Source organism: Doryrhamphus excisus, linkage group LG2 (genome assembly GCF_037039965.1).
Source record: "Doryrhamphus excisus strain RoL-2023G ecotype Guam linkage group LG2, RoL_Dexc_Guam_v1.1, whole genome shotgun sequence".
Classification (NCBI taxonomy): Eukaryota; Metazoa; Chordata; class Actinopteri; order Syngnathiformes; family Syngnathidae; genus Doryrhamphus; species Doryrhamphus excisus.
In genome coordinates this window covers 10,321,216-10,345,885 of record NC_136358.1, presented here as the reverse complement: position 1 = coordinate 10,345,885, position 24,670 = coordinate 10,321,216, and the positions used below count along the sequence as shown (strand labels likewise).

Here is a 24,670-nt window from a genome sequence, read left to right as displayed (position 1 = left end):
GTAACAGATACGACGGGATGTAACTCCCTCGAACTGTTGAGTGAAATCACCTAAAATCATCCTATTGACTTGTTCTCTTTTTAAAACACATCATTTGTGTGTATCTAGATGTGTGTATCTAGATTCAAATCAAATCATAAAGATTTACATCCCGGCAGGAAATTAGAGAGAAACGTATACCACCACTTAAACAGGGTTAGGGTTCACCTGGGCGCAGTCAAAAAATGCAGAAGTTGAAAAGAAGAAGAAGTTCCCAAGGATTGCCATGGCAACGTGCAGGTCTTTCTGGGGGGTTTACCCTGGTCTTTGCAATGAAGCAGCATGTGACCTGCTTGCATTGCCTGCCTTGTGATTGGTTACACAGAAAGGCGGGAATGTCACAGGGAGGCAGGGAGAGAATGCAACTCTATCAGACTCCGCTCAGCTGTCAACAGAATCGTTTAGGATGCGGAGGAAGAAGAAAAAGCACTATGAATGCTTCTTTCCCAGAACAACACAACCAACTACTGTGTGTACCTTTCCACTTTATTCAAGCCATCTAGCTCTGTAATAACACCCCTATAGACATCTTTACACTCCATGACATAACATACGACACATAATAAGAGGAAGTAGGACATAATTAGGACTGGTGAGAACTCCGGTACTCCGGTTATGATCTTTTACTCTCTTTATCACTCTTATACGATCTTTTACCCTCTTTATCAGTTTTATATGATCTTGTACACTATATCACTCTTATATGATCTTCTACACTCTTTATCACTCTTACTCAATCTTTTACCCTCTTTATCACTCGTATACAATCTTCTACACTCTTTATCACTCTTACTCAATCTTTTACCCTCTTTATCACTCGTATACAATCTTCTACACTCTTTATCACTCTTACTCAATCTTTTACCCTCTTTATCACTCTTATATGATCTTCTACACTCTTTATCACTTTTACTCAATCTTTTACCCTCTTTATCACTCTTAAATGATCTTCTACACTCTTTATCACTCTTACTCAATCTTTTACCCTCTTTATCACTCTTATACGATCTTCTACACTCTATCACTCTTACTCAATCTTTTACCCTCTTTATCACTCTTATATGATCTTCTACACTCTTTATCACTCTTACTCAATCTTTTACCCTTTTTATCACTCTTATACGATCTTCTACACTCTATCACTCTTACACAATCTTTTACTCTTTATCACTCTTATACGATCTTTTACCCTCTTTATCACTCTTACACGATCTTTTACCCTCTTTATCACTCTTATACGATCTTTTACCCTCTTTATCACTCTTACTCAATATTTTACCCTCTTTATCACTCTTACTCAATCTTTTGCCCTCTTTATCACTCTTAGACGATCTTCTACACTCTTTATCACTCTTACACGATCTTTTAACCTCTTTATCACTCTTATACGATCTTCTACCCTCTTTATCACTCTTATACGATCTTCTACCCTCTTTATCACTCTTATACGATCTTCTACCCTCTTTATCACTCTTATACGATCTTCTACACTCTTTATCACTCTTACACGCTCTTTTACCCTCTTTACCACTCTTATACAATCGTCTACACTCTTTATCACTCTTACTCAATCTTTTACCCTCTTTATCACTCTTATACGATCTTCTACACTCTATCACTCTTACACAATCTTTTACTCTTTATCACTCTTATACGATCTTTTACCCTCTTTATCACTTACTCAATATTTTACCCTCTTTATCACTCTTATACGATCTTCTACACTCTATCACTCTTACACAATCTTTTACTCTTTATCACTCTTATACGATCTTTTACCCTCTTTATCACTCTTACACGATCTTTTACCCTCTTTATCACTCTTATACGATCTTTTACCCTCTTTATCACTCTTACACGATCTTTTACCCTCTTTATTACTCTTACACGATCTTTTACCTTCTTTATCACTCTTATACGATCTTTTACCCTCTTTATCACTTACTCAATATTTTACCCTCTTTATCACTCTTACTCAATCTTTTGCCCTCTTTATCACTCTTAGACGATCTTCTACACTCTTTATCACTCTTACACGATCTTTTAACCTCTTTATCACTCTTATACGATCTTCTACTTTCTTTATCACTCTTATACGATCTTCTACACTCTTTATCACTCTTACACGATCTTTTACCCTCTTTATCACTCTTATACAATCTTTTACCCTCTATATCACTCTTATACGATATTCTACACTCTATCACTCTTACACAAATCTTTTACCCTCTTTATCACTTTTACACGATCTTTTACCCTCTTTATCACTCTTATATGATCTTTTACCCTCTTTATCACTCTTACACGATCTTCTACACTCTTTGTCGCTCTTATACGACCTTCCACACTCTTTATCACTCTTATACAATCTTCCACACTCTTTATCACTCTTATATGATCTTCCACACTCTTTATCACTCTTATACAATCTTTCTACTCTCTTATTCAATGTTGTACACCCTTTATCACTCTTATATGATTTTATACACTCTTATTCGATCTTCTACACTCCTATATGTTATTGGTTGGATAGTTGCATCCTAACTACTACATACTTCAATGCCCATACTATCCACACTCCATAATGCATACCCAATCCATCAGACAGTATGCAAAGCGTTTACACTACAGTGTACTGCATGATAACCCACAATGCATTGCGCTCTTACCTGAGCCAAAATCGACAGGCTGAAGCTGATTTCACTTTAGCTCTAAACTCTTTAAATACATCACTTAATTGAGATTTTTTTTTTTTAATCAGGCGAGAAAGTGGCCGATTAGATCCCGAGTGTGCCATTTATTTGTCCAAATACCAACCGTTTACAATTTAGTTTGGACAAATTCGGCAACATTTAAGCTAGCAAAGTGAGCAACGCACTTTCAGTTATTTTCACAAAATAAAACACCCCCTGACTTTTCTCATCAGGAAAAGGAAAATCAGACAAAAAATTAGACTGTAGAATGATTCTTTGGTATTCCTACTCTGGGAATGGATTGGATATGGTAACGTTTCTGGTACATTTTGGAACAGGCTGATGATGAAAGCGAGCTTTCATTCTGTGTGTTTCTAGGAGATGATTGACATGCTGCTGCACATTTTCACGTCGCCAAAGAAAAACTTTTAGTTTCAACAATGTGCTGGTACAAAAACTCAGAATCCCGTTTCCATCATGCCAGATGTTGGTGTAGTACAGGCTTGCTTCTTTTTACACTTGTATGACCTTTACTTCAAGCCTTGCCTGCTGGCCGCAGTTTGCCCTTGGAACGGATTATTTCTATTCCAGTGTTTGCTGCAGGAATGATGATTCTTCTTGTGTATGCTATGACATCATTAACAGCACCCCCCCATCCTGCACCATCACCAGTCCCACCGCTCCTCGCCTCGGGGCAATGGAGGCTCTTTCCGGCACAGTGCGCCCGACTGGGTCGTGTGCATTCCCAGCTGGGACGCCTTGGAGTCCCAGTAAAGCGGCCATGCTTGAGTGATGGGGGAGGACGGAGGAGGAATTGGAAGGAAGGAGGAGTGTTGTGTTGGTTCGTGTTCTGTGCTCTAGAATATTTAGTAGGTGTGGAAAAACAGACAAAGACACGGCTCCCTCTTGGGACCTTCTGAGACCTCAAAGCCCAAACGGTGCCCTCAGGAGAGTGGAGGGGGTCGCTCTCAACAAAAGGACAAAGCCAAACCCTAACCCCCCCGCATCTTCTTGCGTATGTGAGCAGGAGCAGGCCTCTTCATTGTTGACTGGGCGGTGGGGGGGCTCAACTGTTAACAAGGGCTAACCTAACGTGTGTTAGCCTGCAAGCTACCTCCTGCTTCTTAAAAGATGATGAAGTGCAAAGAAATCCCACTGTAGTTGTGCTGAGCCACTTACTCCATCTTCCTGCCAGCTAATGCTATCATGCCTTTTGGTTAACATGTAATCTATTTCATATTCATGCTTCTGATGGTTTATTGCTATTAACTGTGGACATACATGGACATACGTATATGATGATGGACAAAGGGCAAAATCAGATCATAACAGCCTCACTGGACACTACATTAGGTACACATGACACATAGTCAGGTCACATGACCTCCAACCCGCTGACCTCCACGTGGTCTTCTTCACACACACACCATCCCATTCAAACAATTAGCCCACACAACAACTTTAACAGCCAATCAGAACTCTTCCAGGCAGTCATGTGATTCCTCCTTAATTGAATTGTAGCCTATTAAGCCAGGACACACACAAACACACACACGAGGCTAGCAATGAAAAGAACGTCACATGAACCTTACAATACTGATATTATATGACAATCATTTACACATGCAGCCAATCACACGTCACTCTTCCTATTATGCCTATTCCTTCCTATTATACTTATTCCTTCCTATTATACCTATTCCTTCCTATAATACATATTCATTCCTATTATACTTATTCCTTCCTATTATACCTATTCATTCCCATTATACTTATTCCTTCCTATTATACTTATGCCTTCCTATAATACATATTCATTCCTATTATACTTATTCCTTCCTATAATACATATTCATTCCTATTATACTTATTTCTTCCTATTATACTTATTCCTTCCTATTATACTTATTCCTTCCTATTATACCTATTCCTTCCCACTATATTCATTCCTGTTATTCTGCCAAAAGCCTCTAGAATGTTTTTATTACAAAAATAAATAGTATAGTATAGTAGTATAGCAGAGTACATGTGTAGTAGATCATGCTGGGTAGTGTATAGTACACTACCCACAAGTATACTGTAACTTATACTATACTTATACTGTAAGTAATATAGTACAAGTGTATACTGTAGGTAGTATAGTAAAGGTGTAGTAGATCATGCTGGGTAGTGTATAGTACAAGTGTATACTGTAGGTAGTATAGTGAATGTGTAGTAGAGCATGCTGGGTAGTGTATTGTACGAGTGTAGTAGAGCATGCTGGTATTGTATAGTAAAAGTGTATACTGTAGGTAGTATAGTACGCGTGTAGTAGAGAATGCTGGGTAGTGTATTGTACAAGTGTAGTAGGTTATGCTGGGTAGTGTGTAGTACAAGTGTATAGTGTAGGTAGTATAGTACAAGTGTTGTAGATCATGCTGGGTAGTGTATAGTACAAGTGTATAGTGTAGGTAGTATAGTACAAGTGTAGTAAAGCATGCTTGGTAGTGTGTAGTACAAGTGTATAATGTCGGTAGTATAGTACAAGTGTTGTATATCATGCAGGGTAGTGTATAGTACAAGTGTAGTAGATCATGCTGGGTAGTGTATAGTACAAGTGTATACTGTAGGTAGTATAGTACAAGTGTAGTAGATCATGCTGGGTAGTGTATAGTACAAGGGCAGTAGAGCATGCTTGGTAGTGTGTAGTACAAGTGTACATATACTGTAGGTAGTACAGTACAAGTGTAGTATATCATGCTGGGTAGTGTAGAGTACAAGTGTAGTATATCATGCTGGGTAGTGTAGAGTACAAGTGTAGTAGATCATGATGCGTAGTGTATAGTACAAGTGTAGTAGCGCATGCTGGGTAGTGTATAGTACAAGTGTAGTAGATCATGCTGGATAGTGTATTGTACGAGTGTAGTAGAGCATGCTGGTATTGTATAGTAAAAGTGTATACTGTAGGTAGTATAGTAGGCGTGTAGTAGAGAATGCTGGGTAGTGTATTGTACAAGTGTAGTAGGTTATGCTGGGTAGTGTGTAGTACAAGTGTATAGTGTAGGTAGTATAGTACAAGTGTTGTAGATCATGCTGGGTAGTGTATAGTACAAGTGTATAGTGTAGGTAGTATAGTACAAGTGTAGTAAAGCATGCTTGGTAGTGTGTAGTACAAGTGTATAATGTCGGTAGTATAGTACAAGTGTTGTATATCATGCAGGGTAGTGTATAGTACAAGTGTAGTAGATCATGCTGGGTAGTGTATAGTACAAGTGTATACTGTAGGTAGTATAGTACAAGTGTAGTAGATCATGCTGGGTAGTGTATAGTACAAGGGCAGTAGAGCATGCTTGGTAGTGTGTAGTACAAGTGTACATATACTGTAGGTAGTACAGTACAAGTGTAGTATATCATGCTGGGTAGTGTAGAGTACAAGTGTAGTATATCATGCTGGGTAGTGTAGAGTACAAGTGTAGTAGATCATGATGCGTAGTGTATAGTACAAGTGTAGTAGCACATGCTGGGTAGTGTATAGTACAAGTGTAGTAGATCATGCTGGATAGTGTATAGTACAAGTATATAGTAGTATAGTACAAGTGTGATAGATCATGCTGGGTAGTGTGTCGTACAAATGTACACTGTACTATACTATCATGGTGTAATACTACTACTACTACTAATGATAATAATCATGTCATATTGACAGGGGGCTGCCGAATGTAGTGCCCCATGGTCCACACTGACCTGCTGGTAGTTCTCCTGCTCGGGATGGAAGGTGTTGTCCACGGGCTGGAAGCTGAGGTTGATGTGAGGGAAGGTGTGCAGCCAGTAGGTCCACCATGGCGCCACGTAATCCACGCGGGAAGAAGACATCCCTGCTCTGCTCGGCGGCTTCAAAACAATCAAGAAGAAAAAGTGTAAGTTCACCCAACGGAGCCTCGACCGGAGGCCAAGTTGGCTCTCAGCAGTCCCGACTCATGTGAGACAAAGACGGGATGACAACATGCTACGTGAAGGTGGTGGTTGGGGGGGTGGGGATACACGCACGCCTCTTCCACAACACACCACGAACACGCAATAATACTCCGATCCAGGAGTGAAGGGTAATCTCACGGAGCGCGTGGGTGGACGCGCGTCTCGCTCCGAACACACGAAGAGCGGCCACCGCCGAGCGGGAGCGCGCACCGTAACCCTGAGGGGGGATGCGTGAGACTTTAAGGAGTGGAGGAGGAGGGGCATGGTGAGGGACAGGAGACGAGTGTCCAGGATGAGTGGGTGGTCCCTTCAAGTCTATCTTGTCCTTTTTGTGCCCATTCCTACTTGCCACCCTCGGAAAGCAAGCGTGCTGCTCTGCTGCCATCTGGTGGACAACTGCTGTTGTGACAAGGCAGGTACTGCAATAGCAGCGGTTGAATTACGAAATGTCTTCCAACCATATCCACCTTTCTTACACTGCAAATGATTTGCCACTTGCCAAGATTTAAAATGATACTTCTAGATATGGTAATTCATCTGCTTGTTTTAAGGTCTATTGACTTACTGACCTTATAGCATAGTCTTCATTTTAGAATTAGGGATTACTTTTTGTCTACTTTAGTTCAGAAATGTTAAAATAACTTTCAAAAAAAATATTTTGGTTTTCCCAACAAACAAAATAATGTATAAAAATGTTTGATGCCAAGCATTTGATGTAAAGCATTATTCACGACCAACACTAACCAATTACTAGATGAGGGATTTCAGGCGGTAAAGTATCTTTGGGCAAGATAGTGAAGCCCCAGTTGGTCCTGATGCTGCGCTATCACTAGCTAAATGTGCTAACGGTGTCAAAGCGCTGTGAGTGCCTTGGAGGGGGAAAAGTACTAACCAAGTCAAATCTTATCAAATGATCCGCTTGGGACTTGAACAGCATGAGTTAGGATATACCTGGATATTCCTGGAACCACTAGACCTTTCTTCGAAAGACAGTTTGGCCCACTTCGAAAATGTCAGTTTCAGGATACTACAAACTCCTTTTGGGAGGTAAAATGAACTACCTGCTCATTCCACTAGTTGGGAACCTTTCTTCCTAAAATCTAGTCTGGATTTTTAAGGATTAAAAGGAAGTCCTAAGGATTTCAGATGGATTTACTTATTTCAATGTGTCGACTATATGTACATCCCCCCCAGTCACTGTGTATTACACTTTTAATCAGTTGCAAGAAGGTTAAAAAAAATATCTAAGCATTTCCAACTTTTGGTCCTGCTTATTTGTAAATATAGAAATCTTAATTTAAGATTTGTTACCAAGTTAAATTTGTTTGCTGCAGGGAGAGATCATTTCACTAGTTTGAAGTCTCTTTTCCACAGCATCTAGCCTTTTTATCTTGTATTTGGCTGGCCCTTTTGTAGTCTACATGTTTGCTTGCATCCGATGCTGAGATCCTTGGGTTGAATGGCTTCAATGTGAGCAAGACTTTTCTAGTCCACTCCCGATGACGATGGTTTCATTCATTCATTCATTTTCTACCGCTTATCCTCACGAAGGTTGCAGGCATACTGGAATTGGCATTGCCGGAACTGCTGTAAAATGAAATGATCATGTTCAATAGCTGAAGTGAATGAAGATAAAGGATGTTTGTCAGTGTGCATGGGCAGGGGGACATGGCATCAGGTGAAATGTGGGGTACGGGACTGAAACGTTTGGCAGCCAATGATAAAGCCACTTTCAGGGAATTCCACCATGTGGGATATAACATCAATATAAACTGTCATTGCAATGGGGTAGACGCAGCCACTTTGGGATGTATAGCATTTAAAACTAGCATCTTGAAGGCTTTCAGTGAGCAGAGACAAGAACGTGAGTTTTCGCATTTTTATTACCATCATCTGTACATTTACTTCAGCTCCTTCACAGCCAGACCTGCAAAAACAAAACGTGGTGTATTATTTTCCGCAGCATCAAATAAATCATTACGCAATTAAACTTAATTTGTTGTTGGCTTGGGCTTTTACTACACAGGATAAAACACGCCACACGGCAGGCAAGGAGGGCAAGTAGCTATCCAACCATCAGCAGGCACGCTAAACTCATGAGTGTTAAATGTTGTGCTGGTGCATGTCATTGCTGGCTTGAGACAACCTCCTAGAAAAATGAAAAACCTGTTTCACGGGTGGACCAATGAGAGGACTGGATACTATTGGGTACATTTCAAAAAGAATAGGAAGGCAGCAGCATGTGATCTTGTTGGCACTTGAGTTAAGTTAAGCTGACAAATATACACCAACATTTATCTACATTTATTTTCAATACTAGCAAGAGTACTCAACACGGGCCACTTTTCAACCACTTTGATTCCCCCAACTTAGCTCCAAATCTGACAGCCAATCAAAAGCATGGGAGACCGGTCACTGGATGCCAACACATTGCCAACCCATGTAGCTAGCTAGCCACAGCCACTCATCACCTCCTATGTGCAGCAGTGTGTCAGCGAGGAGTTTCGCCAACCACAGCTGTGTGTGGCGCCCTTCACCGGGTCATGATTTCAGTGTGCTTGACAAGGCTTACCTGGAGGAAGAGACTGCTTGAGCTTCTCCGCCTTTTCCTTGTCTGTGATGACCAGCGTGTACAGGTACCTGCTGCAGCGCACCTTGAACTTCACATTGTCCTTGTTCTTCTTGATCTTTACGGCTGCAGAGATGCACACACAGATGACTCATGAGCACACATGCATGCTACTAGCTGTAATATTAGGGTGTTACCACATACACTTGGCATCCTTCCTCCTGGCGGTCAGCAGGAAGTCTTTGATTTCTTCAATCTTGCGGGGCTGCAAACCCCACAATGACACGTTACTACCTAAGGATAAACATCAAGTAGCTAACATTGCTAATTCCTTCGAGTGTTAGTGGACCGGTGGAACTGGGCTTTCTGTGACAATGCGAAAGTCAGCACTTGGTCCATGGCTTATTCTTGCAAGTGTGTAATGCATCAGAGGCACAGCAGCACTAAGATGCTTGGACGCCTTGCTACTTCAGTGCTGCTAAAGCTGTCTAGCTAACAAGATGGCCGCCGCAAACCAGAGAGCTATATTAAAAGGTTCCTATCATATCACCAACAACGAGACTTCTTGGCTTTAGTATCGATTGTTCACGTGACTTTGCATCGCATCTGTAACAACATGTTTAATAAGATGCGTTAACACATGTCAACCTATGCGGGGCACCATGCTAATGCTAACATTTAGCCGTCAGCGTTCGTTAGCTCATCTTTAAATTCCGATCACTTTGCCCTTAAGCACAAAGTACATCACGTTATTAAAAGGTTAAAAAGTACTATTACAGAGAGTCCAATCTTACCATGATGCCGTGTCAGGGGGCTGGACGCTAGGGAAGAGCACAGACCACGTAAGACTGTCGGTTAAAACACGGAACACAAACACTTCATGTAACAAATAGTCGGGTCAAAGGATGGCCATAAAATAGTGTTACTATACTTTAGTGCCAATGTGGTGAAGTTGTTAGCGTTTGAAAGGGATGGATGATGATTCTTAGTTCAATGCTGTTGGTGTAGGAATGAAAGGCTCACCCGGTTAGGCTATGCGGAAATAGAAAGAGGGCTTGTACTTCCGGTAAGAAGTCCTTAAATAGTCTACTACGGCAAGCGCAGAGAGTCAAAACAAGCTATTCGAATGAGGCTTCGGACTGTAAATACCGAGGAACGCTTATACAAGGCATACAATGCGTTTACATGTAAGTTAACAATTACAGTAGTGCTGAACTCAAATAAATTACTGTAAATTACAAAGAGTGGCTGTAATGTTGTGAAAATAAACAGTTGTGGATGGTCCTTAATGTACTCCTTGTCTTTGTGTAGGTTTATTCAAGAGTGGTCCTCAAAGCTTCCCCCACATCCCAAAACAAGCATGCTAGGCTAACTTGAGCCACCAAAGGTGTGACTGCTTGTTTGTTTCTGTGTCCTGCGATTGGCTGGGATAGGATCCAGCTCACCCGAGACCCTAATAAGGACACGCATCGCTGAGGTTAGCGTGTGGCACGAATGACCAACTTGTCAATAAATCACACCAGGAGCTTCCTTAGAGCCGAGCACTCGCCGCTTGTTAACGTTTGAGTGACACTCTGGCCCGTTTCCATGGAGACCCACTTCCACGTGAATTTGTGAGGATGGGTGAGTGCCAGAGCCCTCCCCTTCTTTTTAATTAACTTATTTACCGGGCTGCTTTGTGCCCGCAGGCCGTCCCCCACCCCCAGACACCCAATTAGACTTTGGACTTCTGCGAGCGTGTAAGACAGCCTCTTGAACAGTTCAGCAGTCTGCTGTCAATCATTGCAACGTATGCATAACATACCCTACACACATGCTCTCCATTTAAAATATTGATATTGTTTTCATTTTTTCCCCCAATGGCCTTCTAATGACATCACTTCAAGATAGTTTCAAGATAGATTTATTCCTACAATACTACTCCTACTAATAGTCATCATCATCGTTTATCAGAAATGATACCTAAAAATTCACAACAACAAAAAATAAATTATTACTTGTAGAATTATTACAAATTATTATTATTGAAATTATTAAATGGTTAGCAGGTAGGCCATATAGTCAGGAGATGGGAAGACCTGGATTTGATTCCCCCTTTATTATTATTTATTACATTATTATTAATGGAGCGTGGCTTTTCTCGGGGCACTCCGCTTTCCTCCCCCATTCCAAAAGCATGTTATAGCTTAATTGGCCACTCCAAGGTGTCCATAGGTATGAATGTGGGGTGGGAATGGTTGTTTGTCTATATGTGCTTGGCTGGCCACCAGTCCATGGTGTACCCCGCCTCTCGCCCAAGACAGGTCGGATAGGCTCCTGCATAGCCCCACCCTAGTGAGGATAAGCGGTATAGATGGATATCATTATTAAGCATATAATACCCAACATAATAAAATGCACGTAAAACATCAGAAAACAATCATAAATAGCAATAATAATAGTACAATGGAAAATAACGAATGATTATGATGATCTCCAAATATGACAAGTAATATAAAAAGGTGTTGGCCAGCCTCACACGAGGCTGCTAAAAAGCGGATTAGCATGAGCTGCTATGAGTTCACTGAAGTTTAATTACTGTATGTCATCTTAAAGTTGCAGTTCCGCCTGGCTGACAATAGAGGGCAGTATATAAACATTCAAATCTCCTTCATGGGAACAACATCCCTGCAGGCAGCAGTGGAGGGTGCTGTGGGTTAACACACGTCCTATAGCGGGTTGAGTATGATTGGCGTATTGAATATGAGGGTCATGTGACGAGCGAAGAACCAAGCAGTGTAGTCAAAGTTGACTTCCATCACATCCCAATATCACATCCCCGTGCATGCCTGGGTTTTCTTCGGGTACTCCGGGTTTCCTCCCACATTCCCAAAACATGCTAGGTTAATTGGCATCCATAGGTATGAATGTGTGAATGGTTGTCTGTCTACGTATATGTGCCCTGTGGTTGGCTGGCCACCAGTCCAGGGTGTACCCCGCCTCTCGCCCGAAGACAGCTGGGATAGGCTCCAGCACCCCCGCGACCCTCGTAAGGATAAGCGGTAGAAAATGAATGAATGAATGAATGAGCTTTCCATGCATCTCTCTCTCTCTCTCTGGCCGATCAAGGGGGGGTCACATGTTAACAAGGGGAACAAGTCTTCCAAATGTCCGAACAATCGCCTCTTGAACCCTCCCCCCCTAATGAGTACTAATTAAAAAAGGACTCCTTGGGAGGCGCCTGGAGACTGTTGACTTGTTTCCTGATAGGAAGTGCTTTTGGATCCAGATCCAGATGATTTTTGCACACCAGCCTGCAGCTGATCATGAACGATCAAATGGCTTTTAGAAGAGGAAAGGAGCTCCCAGGAAAGTATGGATGACTGATTTCCATCCAATCATTCATCTCACTTTCATTGTGGGAAAAAGAAAGCCCAACATGAAGTGCTGCGGGTGAGAGGCGCTGCGATGCATTTGGGGATTTGAGGGGCTAAAAAGGTTGCTATTCAAGTTTGCATGCAACCCAAATGAAAGTCACAGCAGATGAGAGCACCTCATCAATCTCATCCACTGGTCAGGTATCGAGCCGCCCTCTTATCAACGCTAATGCACACATGAAGATGATGAAGGATTTACTCCGACAGAATCTCAATCAGATCCTTTAAATACCTCTCATGTAACCCTCACCAGCCCTCAAATAGCGACCATAACCCATTCATTAAAAAAAACCCACACCAATGAGGCCAGATTGCCATGGGGATCAAATCAAGCGCTTCTTTTTACTCTTGCCTATGTTGTTAAAGGGGAGATGTGCTTTTGGGGAATTTTGTACATCATTCCCAATCCTTATGTGAAACGTGAACACATATTTCTTTCCCTTTTCTGTGCATTATATCAGGAGAAAATGAGTTAATATGAGGTAGCTCACAATGCTGTCATTGGGATACACCTATTTCCAGAATGAAGACTCTAAAAACCTCTACCAAGGTTGCATGGTTTGATATCCCTGCTGTGATCATGCATTCACAGGGCGCATATAGACAAACAACCATTCAAACCCACAAGTGGGAGCCGAACATCAGCTCCCTCATCAAGAAGGCTCAGCAGAGGATGTACTTCCTACGGCAGCTGAAGAAATTCAGCCTGCCAAAGACAATGATGGTGCACTTCTACACCTCCATCATTGAGTCCATCCTCACCTCCTCCATCACCATCTGGTACGCTGCTGCCACTGCTAAGGACAAAGGCAGGTTGCAGCGTGTCATTCGGTCTGCAGAGAAGGTGATTGGCTGCAATCTCCCGTCCCTCCAGGATCTGTACGCCTCCAGGACCCTGAGGCGTGCAGAAAGGATTGTGGCCGATCCCTCTCACCCCGGACACAGACTCTTCGAGACGCTCCCCTCTGGCAGGAGGCTGCGGTCCATCAGGACCAAAACCTCACGCCACAAGAACAGTTTTTTCCCGTCTGCTGTCAGCCTCATCAACAAGGCCCGGAACCGCCCCTGACACTCCTCACACCCCACCTCTGCCTCATCCTGCCACTTTGACACTTTCATTATATGCGTTACATTAACGCTCAGTTTGGACTCTTAGGAAAAACAATCAGACTGCACTTCCGGAATAACAAACAAAAACAGACTGTGTACATATATTTATACTGTTATTCTGTATATTTTGTATTTTCATATTTTGTATTTCATATTTTGTATTTTTCATTCTTTTTTAATAGATGTGTATGCACCTACTATACCAAAACAAATTCCTAGTATGTGTTTGATCATACATGGCAATAAACCATTTCTTATTCTGATTCTGATTCATACCTATGGGCAATTTGGAGTGGCCAATGAAGCTATCGTGTTTTTGGAATGGGAGAGGATGCACAGGGAGAACATGCAAACTCCACACAGAGATGGCAAGTGGAGATTCCCACCTTCGACTTACTGTAAGTTAATTATTTTTCTTCGTAATAGTATGACACTATTCTCATAATGGTATGGCCTGGTACAGCAGTCCAGGGTGTACCGTGCCTCTTGCCCCAAGACAGATGAGATAGGCTCCAGCATACACCAACCCTAGTGAGGATAAGTGGCATGGAAAAAGGATCTATGACTTAAAACGGCAGCACTTGTACTCTTCCACCCTGTCTGTACAAAATAACACCTGATAACACCTAAGTGGGGCTACACGGCGGTCGAGTCGTTGCACACACCTCACAGCTAGGAGACTTAAGTTCAATCCCACCCTCGGCCTTCTCTGTGTGGAGTTTGCATGTTCTCCCTGCCCGTGCATGCATGGGTTTTCTCCGGGTACTCCGGTTTCCTCCCACATTCCAAAAACATGCTAGGTTAATTGGTGACTCCAAAGTGTCCATAGGTATGAATGTGAGTGTGAATGGTTGTTTGTCTTTATGTGCCCTGTGATTGGCTGGCCACCAGTCCAGGGTGTACCCCGCTTCTCGCCCGAAGACAGCTGGGATAGGCTCCAGCACCCCTGAGACCCTCGTGAGAATAAGTGGTAGAAAATGAATGAATGAATGAATGAATGAACACCTAAGTGAAAAGTAATAATTTCAACAACAGGAAAGCATGCTGGGAAATGTGTCACTGTCCATTGCACACATGCAAACTCTGCCAGGTTACACAGATTGTAATGTTTTTGTGTTGATCTAAGATACTGTAGCGTTGTGTAACATTGAGAGACTGATGAGGAGGTGGTGGATCAACAATGATTTATTGGGACTAACAACCACACCAAAACAACCACAGTGGGACTTGGGACTATGCAGATTTTGCACAGCAGACACAAAAACCCAAAATAACCGTCCATGTGCATGGGGGTTAACGTCCAGTTTGGCCCACAACCTAAAGCAGGCTAGAAGAGTAAATCAAGGCTAATAAAGCCTCACACTCTTCAGCCTCACAGGATTTTGTGGGCAATGTTTGGAAAAGCGATTTGCACTATGATTCCATCGATGTGACAATCGTTCGTCAAGGTCAACGCAGCATGTGTCTTCACCATGGAAGGAAGGAGCCCGGGCTCAAGTTCACACTTTGCAAACCCAGCATGTCTGACTGCTTGCCAGACTCTCTTCAGACGATGTGACCCAGCCTTCTCCCCTTCATGACGCTTGTTGCTTGTGATCAAGTTCTCTGCTTCCTCCTCACAATCATCTTCCAGTGTAGGAAGATGGAAGGCCTGTATACCTATCAGCGTCATCAATAGACTCAAAATGGCAGCAAGGCTAAATGATGGTGTGGCCCCTCCCCAAACCGTCGGCTGCTGGTTTTAATGGAGATGGCTTTCAGCTTTCATGACAGAACACCAAGTGTGTGAGCTGCCATCTCGAACAAACAAACCCACTGCTTCTTCCTAGTAATTGCCGCCATCGTGTCAGGTTATCATGAATGTTGCAAACATTCATGATTTCCCTTTTTACTTTCTGTCAGCAGAGGCTTGGCTAATGTTTATGTCCTCTCACCAGGATGGGCGAAGACGAAGACGACTGGGAGAAGATGTTCCTGGGAATGATCATGCAGGTTGAAGGACAACTTTGAGGACACGTGAAACGGCAGGTTTCCAAGGTGATTAAAACGACATTTGCTGAACGAGTCTCACAGGGGGTTTGCCAAGCGGTGGCGGGACACCCCGTTAGAGTCCAGCACCACCTCCCGCTGATGAGATCTTGTTGCATCATTTCAAATTGCTTAAGTGCAAACTAGCATGCCCAAAATGTCATTTCTCACCCGGCAGGGAATCTGGCCGCAAATATTTACATTCAATTTTTAGCTCCAATGCTAATGCTAATGCTAATGCTAATGCTAATGCTAATGCTAATGCTAATGCTAATGATATGAGAGCGGTACCTTTAAATCTCCATCTTGGAGGGTGTGCTGACTGAGTTGTGATTCAAATGTGTATTTGTACTCTACATTGACCACAAACTCCAATCTATTTCTATTCATGGCTTATTTGCTTCCATCCTTCATTCCAAGCTCCATTATCTCTCAAGATTGCTTTCGTGCTGTTTCATGCTACGCTACACAAACTCAACAAACGCTAGCGTACATCTACAGGACAGCACTTCTCTCACCGTAATATCCCATAAAATGACAGTCTCGTATGTCATCTTCTCGCTTTTTCTTTTCTTGGGGGCCAGTTTTACACCAAACAATGTCATCATAACACAACACAAGCGACACTTACTAGGGTTGGAACCTCAACCCTAAATCTTACGTTATTGTCATGTCTTTGGGTCGACATTAATCATTTTTACGTTTCATAAGTTAGTTAAAATGAAAGTAATATCTTGGGCCACTAGAGAGTGAGTGCTCTCGCATATAGACAAGCTTTGTCGCTTTCTCTCGGTGAAAAGCAGGCTGGCCTTAAGGCAGAAACAAACGAGGAAACCTCATAAACACCCTGAAAGTTGCTCAAAGTTGCTGAAAGTTGTTTCTTAGGAAATTATCGTATTTGTAAGTATATTGGTGTATAAAGCACTTACATAGATGCACATTGTAATTCAAAAGTTGTACTTGTTTTGTCAAGTTCACTAACTTCATGCTACTGCTAGTTTGCATTTGCAGTTGGTGTACGTGTGTTAGCTAGCTGTTAGCTGATTTCGCTGTTTAGCCTGCAACGTGAGGAGTATTGGAATTTTATTTTATGTTTTCTGTATTTTTCAGAGCTTCATAAAGCAAGAAAAGCAAGCCTTGTGTGCGGAGTTTTCTTCATTGGTTTGCTGGCTGTCTAGCGGCATACAGACACGTGTTGTGAGGACAGCACAGTTATGTTTATCTTCCTCTCTTCTTGGAGCCGCAGTCAGACAGCTATAACACACATTGGACACGTCATCATTGAACATGTAATACACATGTGACACGTTGGACACATCATCATTGAACATGTAATACACATGTAACATGTTGGACACGTCATCATTGAACATTTAATACACATGTGACACGTTGGACACATCATCATTGAACATGTAATACACATGTAACACGTTGGACACGTCATCATTGAACATGTAATACACATGTAACACGTTGGACACGTCATCATTGAACATTTAACACATGTGACATGTTGGACACATCATTGAACATGTAATACACATGTAACACGTTGGACACGTCATCATTGAACATGTAATACACATGTAACACGTTGGACACGTCATCATTGAACATTTAATACACATGTGACACGTTGGACACATCATCATTGAACATGTAATACACATGTAACATGTTGGACACGTCATCATTGAACATTTAATACACATGTGACACGTTGGACACATCATCATTGAACATGTAATACGTTGGACACGTCATCATTGATCATGTAATAACCATGTAACACGTTGGACACGTCATCATTGAACATTTAATACACATGTGACACGTTGGACACATCATCATTGAACATGTAATACACATGTAACACGTTGGACACGTCACATTGAACATGTAATACACATGTAACACGTTAGCCATTTCATTGAACATGTAATACACATGTAAAAAGTTGGACACGTCATCATTGAACATATAATACACATGTAACACATTGGACACATCATCATTGAACATGTAATACACATGTAACACATTGGACACGTCATCATTGAACATATAATACACATGTAACACATTGAAATGGTCATCATTGAACATGTAATACACATGTAACACATTGGACACGTCATCATTGAACATATAATACACATGTAACACATTGAAATGGTCATCATTGAACATGTAATACACATGTAACACATTGGACACGTCATCATTGACCATGTTATAAACATGTAGCACATTGAAATGATGAAATAGAAAAGTTAGATAAAGAAGCAGTCATCGCTTGTTCTGTAACTGCTAACAAGAAGAAGGTGGTTTGTTTTTGAAGAAAATGCATGTGGAAGCTGCACGTCAGGAAAAAGTGGACTTAAGGAAAGTGTCCGACAGTTTGGAAGTAGAAACTCCTGAGTGAGTGGGAGGTTTAGACGGGTAGGTACAATAGGTCATGGGAATGGAATATGACTCCATTGATTTCCACTGGACTTTTAGTCATAAAATGTGCACTTACAGAAACATTATCAAGTTGGAATTCTCATATTTGAATGTGTGAAATATGGAAGTAGCGAAACATCCCAATATTCTCTTTAGCTTTCACTCTCGTTAGTTTTATTGTCAAAAAAGGATGAACTGGTTTGCCTGCTTAACCAAGGCTATCAGCAGTGGCCCTTGGTCTTGAAGACCAATGGAATGGATGATGGTGGCCAAGGTAGAGGCTTCTGGAGATACGTTACCAGTAAAAACAAGTTTTCCTGTGTGGATTGGTGACAGTGTTTTACCAGCACATGCCACAGCTAATGTGGGAGTGTCACAATGTTCAAAAGTCCAAATAAAGTGGACGTGATGTCTCATGTCCTCAGAGTGCTGTGTGAAATGCAAATTGTGACTGAAAGAAGTGTGATCGTTTTCCAGGAATGGAAGTGAAGTTGACGTGGAAGCTGAGAAGAAATCAATTCATCCAAAGTGTTTGACATCAGTCACGCCAGCTGTTAGCCTGCAGCTAATTGCCTGAACTGGTAGAGCAGTTGGCAGGATGCGTTTGGATATCTCCATCCAGCCATAGACGTCTTTTGTCTCCTTGCCCAGGCGGCTTGGACAGGAGATCTGTTGAAATTCTCAAATTATCTTTTAAAGTCTCAGCGTCCATCTTAGGGGGTGTTGGTTGTTTTATTCACTGTTTCTTTTGGGGGGTTTTACATCTGATGGACATTGGTTCTGCTGGGCCTTCATGGACACACAGAAACGTCATTAGGCTTCCTGTTGTGTTCAAACGTTGGCATTTCCCTTCACAAGGCTTTGAACGAAGTCAGTTTATCTGGTGCGTACTTTATACACACACACACACACAAACATCTTTCACAAGAAAGCTTCCATCAGTCTTCATTCTTTTGTCCCTTCAAGTGCTTTGTGACACCTCCAAGACAATAAGAAGTTAGAATGGAAGACACAGCAGTAGACCTCTCGCTGTCTCATCCAAGGACACGTCAAGGTCATTGATCCCCTTTCATTCAGTCAAGTGATGACCTTCACTTTTAAAGTTTGAACATCCATATGGATTCTATTCACCTTCTTGCAATCTTACCCAAAGGTCTCCAATTGATTAGGTGGTAGGGGATGGGGTTGGGAGGTTAGGGGGGGTGAGGTTGTTAACTTTGGCATCAAAAGAGACATTTTGCCACCTCATCCAGTAAAGAAAAATGGTCGGGAGCCACAAACATGACACAGCTTATAAACATTTAAAAGTTAAAAAAAAAATCTTTAAAAAATGATTTCAACAGCATATTTCAAGTCACAGAAGTGCAGTGTGCTAGATGTGATAGATGTGGTTTGATAATTGGACCCCAAAATGCAGAGAGGACACGCTGGTAGTGAACAAAAAAGTTTAATACTAAACAAGATAAACACAAACACAGGACCGAGCAACAGAAAAATACGAGACAAACAGCACTGCCAGCAAAAGGTGCTGCAGGGTAAAAAAAACACACACACTACTTCTGGACAAAAGATTCTGCTGAAAAACCAGCAGGTACTTATCTTAGCAAAACAAGATCACTGCTGGAAAAGCCAAACGGGTAACAATACTCACAATCGGGTAGGCTAATGATCACACAGCCAGGGAACAAAGAAAACATGAGGCAGGTGGACACGTGGAGCTGGAAAGGTACAAGGAAACAATCTGGCACTGGACTACTGCCTACAGCCAGCTTAAGGTCAGGTCAACATGCAGTACAAGACAAGGCGGACAACTCAGATGATGACATGTGATCAGTCGACACAAGTTCATGACACGTGATCAGTCTACACAAGTTCATGTGTAGGCTAAACTGGAAATACCGTAAATTCCATTTATATATATATATATGTGTGTGTGTATATATAAGTAATAAGTATATCGCCATGCCTGGTGCATGTACATTTGGGTTTGAATCCCTGAATGCAGAGGCAAGGAAACTCCAGGTAAAAAACAATGTATAGAAAAGAATGTGCAGCAGACAAATGCAGAAACACAAACTGCAATGCGACAAAACAGTCCGAATGCACCACGACAAGTGAGGCAAAAGTCCAAAAAAAGGGGAACTAAAAACTACTTGAGAGTCAGGCGGGCTACTGGATGAGCAAAAGGCTGGCTAATGATCAAACTAAAAAGAGGTGCATCCAGAACAAAGTAGGGAGAGTGTCTAGTCTAGGGGTCAGCAACCCACGGCTCCAGAGCCGCTTTAGTCTTTTTGTTGTGGCTCCCTTTGCAATGCTCTAATATTGTTTTAACACCCAAGTGGGGAAAATGCACGTCTTATAATGAGTTTAAAAAAATCCAACTTTATGTGAGACCATGAATGAGTGATGACTGCTGATTGGATGAGCAGACAGGATGCGCTTCAGTTTTCTCTCACACGTCATCATTGAACATGTAATACACATGTAACACGTTAGCCATTTCATTGAACATGTAACACACATGTAACACATTGAAATGGTCATCATTGAACATGTAATACACATGTAACATATTGGACACGTCATCAGTGAACATGTAATACACATGTAACACATTGGACACGTCATCATTGAACATATAATACACATGTAACACATTGAAATGGTCATCATTGAACATGTAATACACATGTAACACGTTGAAATGGTCATCATTGAACATGTAATACACATGTAACACGTTGAAATGGTCATCATTGAACATGTAATACACATGTAACACATTGGACACGTCATCATTGAACATGTTATAAACATGTAACATGTTAAAATTATGAAATAGAAAAGTTAGATAAAGAAGCCGTCATCGCTTGTTCTGTAACTGCTAACAAGAGAAGGTGTTTGTTTGTGAAGAAAATGCATGTGGAAGCTGCAAATCAGAAAATGTGGACTTAAATGTGGACAGTTCTCTCTCACACAGGTAAACATGGAGGAAAAAAAGTCATACTTTCCCAGAGCTATTTGACATTTCTCAAAAATAAATGAGAGATCAATTAAAAAAGAGCAGCATGGGAACTTGTTCACGCCAGACTAAACAAATCAGGTAAGTTTACAGTGATTGACACCTACATTTATCTATAAGTTTATCTCCAATTCTAGCAAACTGGTCTTTTCTTATCTGAACTACTTTGATACACCAAAATTCCTTCCATATTTTCCTGCCCGCCAAAACGGTGGGAGACTTCTAATTGGCTCAGGATGTGATCTCATCCCAACCATTGGTGGCCAGCTAAAAGAAACAGGCTGTCAATCGACGAAGATGAAAAGATGACGAAAAGATGATAGCATGATAACCCCACAGGTTGGCATCCCTTACACATGCACACTTGGGGATAAGGGATAGGGGTTAGAAAGGTACGGTTTGGCGTAGTGTTTCAGTCAAGAGTAGAAGAATGCAGATTTACACTGTATACTACCATGTTATCTGTATTTAACCACTATTTCATATTCCATTAATATTAGTATCTAATCAATCTAAAGTATCTATCTAATTAGTATCTATTATTAGTATCTCTTAAAATATACCGGCATCCATATTTCTTTTTCATTTTCTTTGCATTTAAAGTGCCCGCCATAAAATAAAGGACGCTTTAGCAACACTTTCTATACATCAAAATGTCAGCAATTATCCGAGAAACAGTTTGGCAAAGAACATTTCAAGCAATTTCCGAATCTTTGATCATTTCAATTGAATCCCAGCAGGACATCAGTGGATATCTGTCGGGTTGCCACAGGAGGGACCGCAGCGTCTATCGTTTCCCCTCAGACGTGCGTATTAATAATGACTGCTATCGTCGTCTTCATGCTATCTTGCCTCCCATTAAGGCTGTAATTGCATTAGTGCTGCCACAAAAGAGGGATAGACGTGCGCGGTGTGGTTGGCCAGGGAAGTCGCTAATTGAATGTTAATGCTTTTTTTATGCAGCACGGGTGTAAATAAGAATTGCACCAGAAGCAATAAGCCACCTTTACCACCTTGGATCTTGGTCAAAACATGAAGGCTATGTCCACACTATTAGGGATAGTTGAGAAATGCATCTTTTTCTGTGCGTTTTGGTTTCTCATCCACATGCAAATGTAACTTTTTTTCTTCCCGCAGGAGGCTTTTGGAAGAGTGGCCATTTTGGTTCGGTCATAATAAATATGTAACACGAAGTTTTACATGTGTGTGTCTTATAACAGGATTAAAAGAACATTAATACTCTTTCCTGGACTCGTGTTAGCATGAAAGCTAACTACAGATCTTTGTATGTGTATTATGTCCTTATAGTGATTAATGCAGTCATCCCTCACAAGATCAGACATGAATGGATGAATGACTGTGGCCTATTATTAGTCCAAACATAACTTCATAAAGTACAGTACAGGCGGTGTCTGGAAGACATTAGACAGCGCCGGGATCCTCCTCTGCGGCACCATTGTGGTCCAGGTAGCAAAGATCAAACAGAGGTGTCCCAGCAGAGCTCCCCAGTAAGTGCTAACCGGGAGGCAACGTTGGGCAGCGCTCCAAGGGGCAGCGGGGGCTGCCATATGGCTTTTTGAAGATAGTGCTTGGAGATCCCAAAATGGGAAGTATTGAGAGTAGAAAAGTGTGAGTGCAGATAAGGCCAGCATCAACTGACCATCATTTCTTTGACTTGTTTTCCAACCCCCCCACTGGGACTAATATCTGCTGCTCTCTTCTGTCCAATTGGAAAAGACAAAAAAATAATCTAACAAGTCCTTGACAGCTGCTCCCCCGCGGATGCTTTTTATCTCCCAAATATCTCAGTATTAGAAAAAAGCACTCAATTGTACGCAGGGGCGGTGGGGGTGCACCCCACTTGACTGAGACTTATGACCACCGTTTCTGTGAAGTGATGTCTTGGCGATATTTGCTCTGATAAGATGGCAATTTCAATAAGAGGCTTCTGGCCCCTCCAGGCTGGGACGGGAGAAAGAGGGGATTTATTTCAGAAGGGGGCGGGGGTGATACAAAGAGTTTGCAAAAGTCACAGCATGGATAGAAAACCTTGGTGGAGCTTTTTGCAACTCTTTTAATACCCCAATTTCTGGGCCCAATGGGTGTGTCCCATGACGTGCATTCATTGGCTGCCTCCTTTCACCTCTTTTTATATCTTTAGGAGGCATAGAGAAGAGAAAGACATCTTCATGTCTCACCTTAGGATTGTAGATGATGGACATCATTCCAAAAAAGTTCACTGTTCCTTTAGCAAACACTGTGTGCATGTGGGCGTGTCGTGTGCGTGTGTGACAAGCCACTGAACGGTTGGTGTGAAAGTGGATTTTTGCAGCAGACATGCACACGTAGCTCGTCTACAGCCGTGGTGAGCTGTCGTGCACGTGAAGCACGGCACGTGTCAAAGTGATGGCGTGGAAGAGGACAGGTGGAAAGGGAAGAAATGTAATTGGCCATCCCAGCGTGTCTAATGGGATTTAGAGCCATCAGATAAGAGCTGGGAAAAGCTACTCAGTAAAGAGACTAAAAAGTGGAATAAGTCAACACACAAACGCTGGAGTCCAATGGTAGTTTCTGCATTCAGCACTGTGCGCTCTGACCACGCAGTAGATGAGATTAAAGGTTCTGTTAACAACCTTTTAACTCCATATAGCATAAATCAGTATGATACCACTGATTCAGTTTCTGATATGACACACAGTAAGATTCTCACCTGTATCGGTGATATCCATCCCATAATTCACCTCTTCGTCTTTCTCTTTGGGCTTTTCCCTTCAGGGGTCACCACAGCAAACCAATCTCCTCCATCCAACCCTGTCTTCTGCATCTGTCTCTCCAGCTCATGTCCTCCTTCACTACATCCATAAACCTCCTCATTGGTCTTCCTCTATGCCTCCTACCTGGTAGCATCCTTCTATCAATATATTCACTATGTCTCCTCTGGACATGTCCCAACCATCTCAGTCTGACCTCTCTGACTTTATCTCCAAGGCCTCTAACATGTAATGTCCCTCTGATGTACTTGTTCCTGATCCTATCCATCCTGGTCAAAGTGAGCACACCCATTATGTCAAAGTCTACTTTCATTGGCCAGTTTTTCTCCCCAGTGTTATGTGACTTCCTGGTCTCAGGTGTGAACGGGAAGCAGGTGCGTTAAATTTGCGGTTATCGTTCTCATCCCTCTCATACCACTTGCTGAATGGTCAATATGGTGCGTCATGACAAAGGACTCTAACCAGCAGACACACATGCACTTCTCAGGTGCGTCTGACACGTGTCACCTTTTGATGTGACACAAAAGCTGTAACATAGAAGTCTATTTGTGACGTGCTTACACCTAAATTCAGCAGCATACTAGTTGGAGAAAAAACGCAAAACAGCTTCTGGTGTCAAA

The 24,670-nt window shown here is 42.0% G+C and overlaps 2 protein-coding genes across 10 annotated transcripts in view; both read right to left on the bottom strand.

The window, feature by feature from the left end:
* Positions 1 to 6,969, bottom strand: part of ttyh2 (tweety family member 2) — a 32,895-nt gene extending 25,926 nt beyond the window's left edge. For 4 of the 5 annotated variants that reach the window (XM_058066619.2, XM_058066621.2, XM_058066620.2 and 1 more), the window contains exon 1: positions 6,456 to 6,969. In XM_058066619.2, the coding sequence (XP_057922602.1) occupies positions 6,456 to 6,584 (129 nt within the window). In that variant the 5' untranslated portion in view covers positions 6,585 to 6,969. The remainder of the gene's footprint in view (positions 1 to 6,455) is intronic. The other variant, XM_058066624.2, reaches the window with a different exon arrangement.
* Positions 6,970 to 8,551: 1,582 nt separating this feature from the next.
* The window catches only part of rpl38 (ribosomal protein L38), a 113,782-nt gene continuing 97,663 nt past the window's right edge, over positions 8,552 to 24,670 (bottom strand). Inside the window, exons 1-5 of one of the 5 annotated variants that reach the window (XM_058066628.2) lie at positions 10,279 to 10,350; positions 10,050 to 10,076; positions 9,460 to 9,520; positions 9,259 to 9,381; positions 8,552 to 8,613 (exon numbers count right to left, since the gene is read on the bottom strand). In XM_058066628.2, coding sequence (XP_057922611.1) covers positions 8,588 to 8,613; positions 9,259 to 9,381; positions 9,460 to 9,520; positions 10,050 to 10,052 — 213 coding nt within the window. In that variant the 5' untranslated portion in view covers positions 10,053 to 10,076; positions 10,279 to 10,350 and the 3' untranslated portion in view covers positions 8,552 to 8,587. Of the gene's footprint in view, positions 8,614 to 9,258; positions 9,382 to 9,459; positions 9,521 to 10,049; positions 10,104 to 10,186; positions 10,351 to 24,670 lie in introns of those variants that run through there. The other 4 variants (XM_058066629.2, XM_058066626.2, XM_058066627.2 and 1 more) reach the window with 4 other exon arrangements.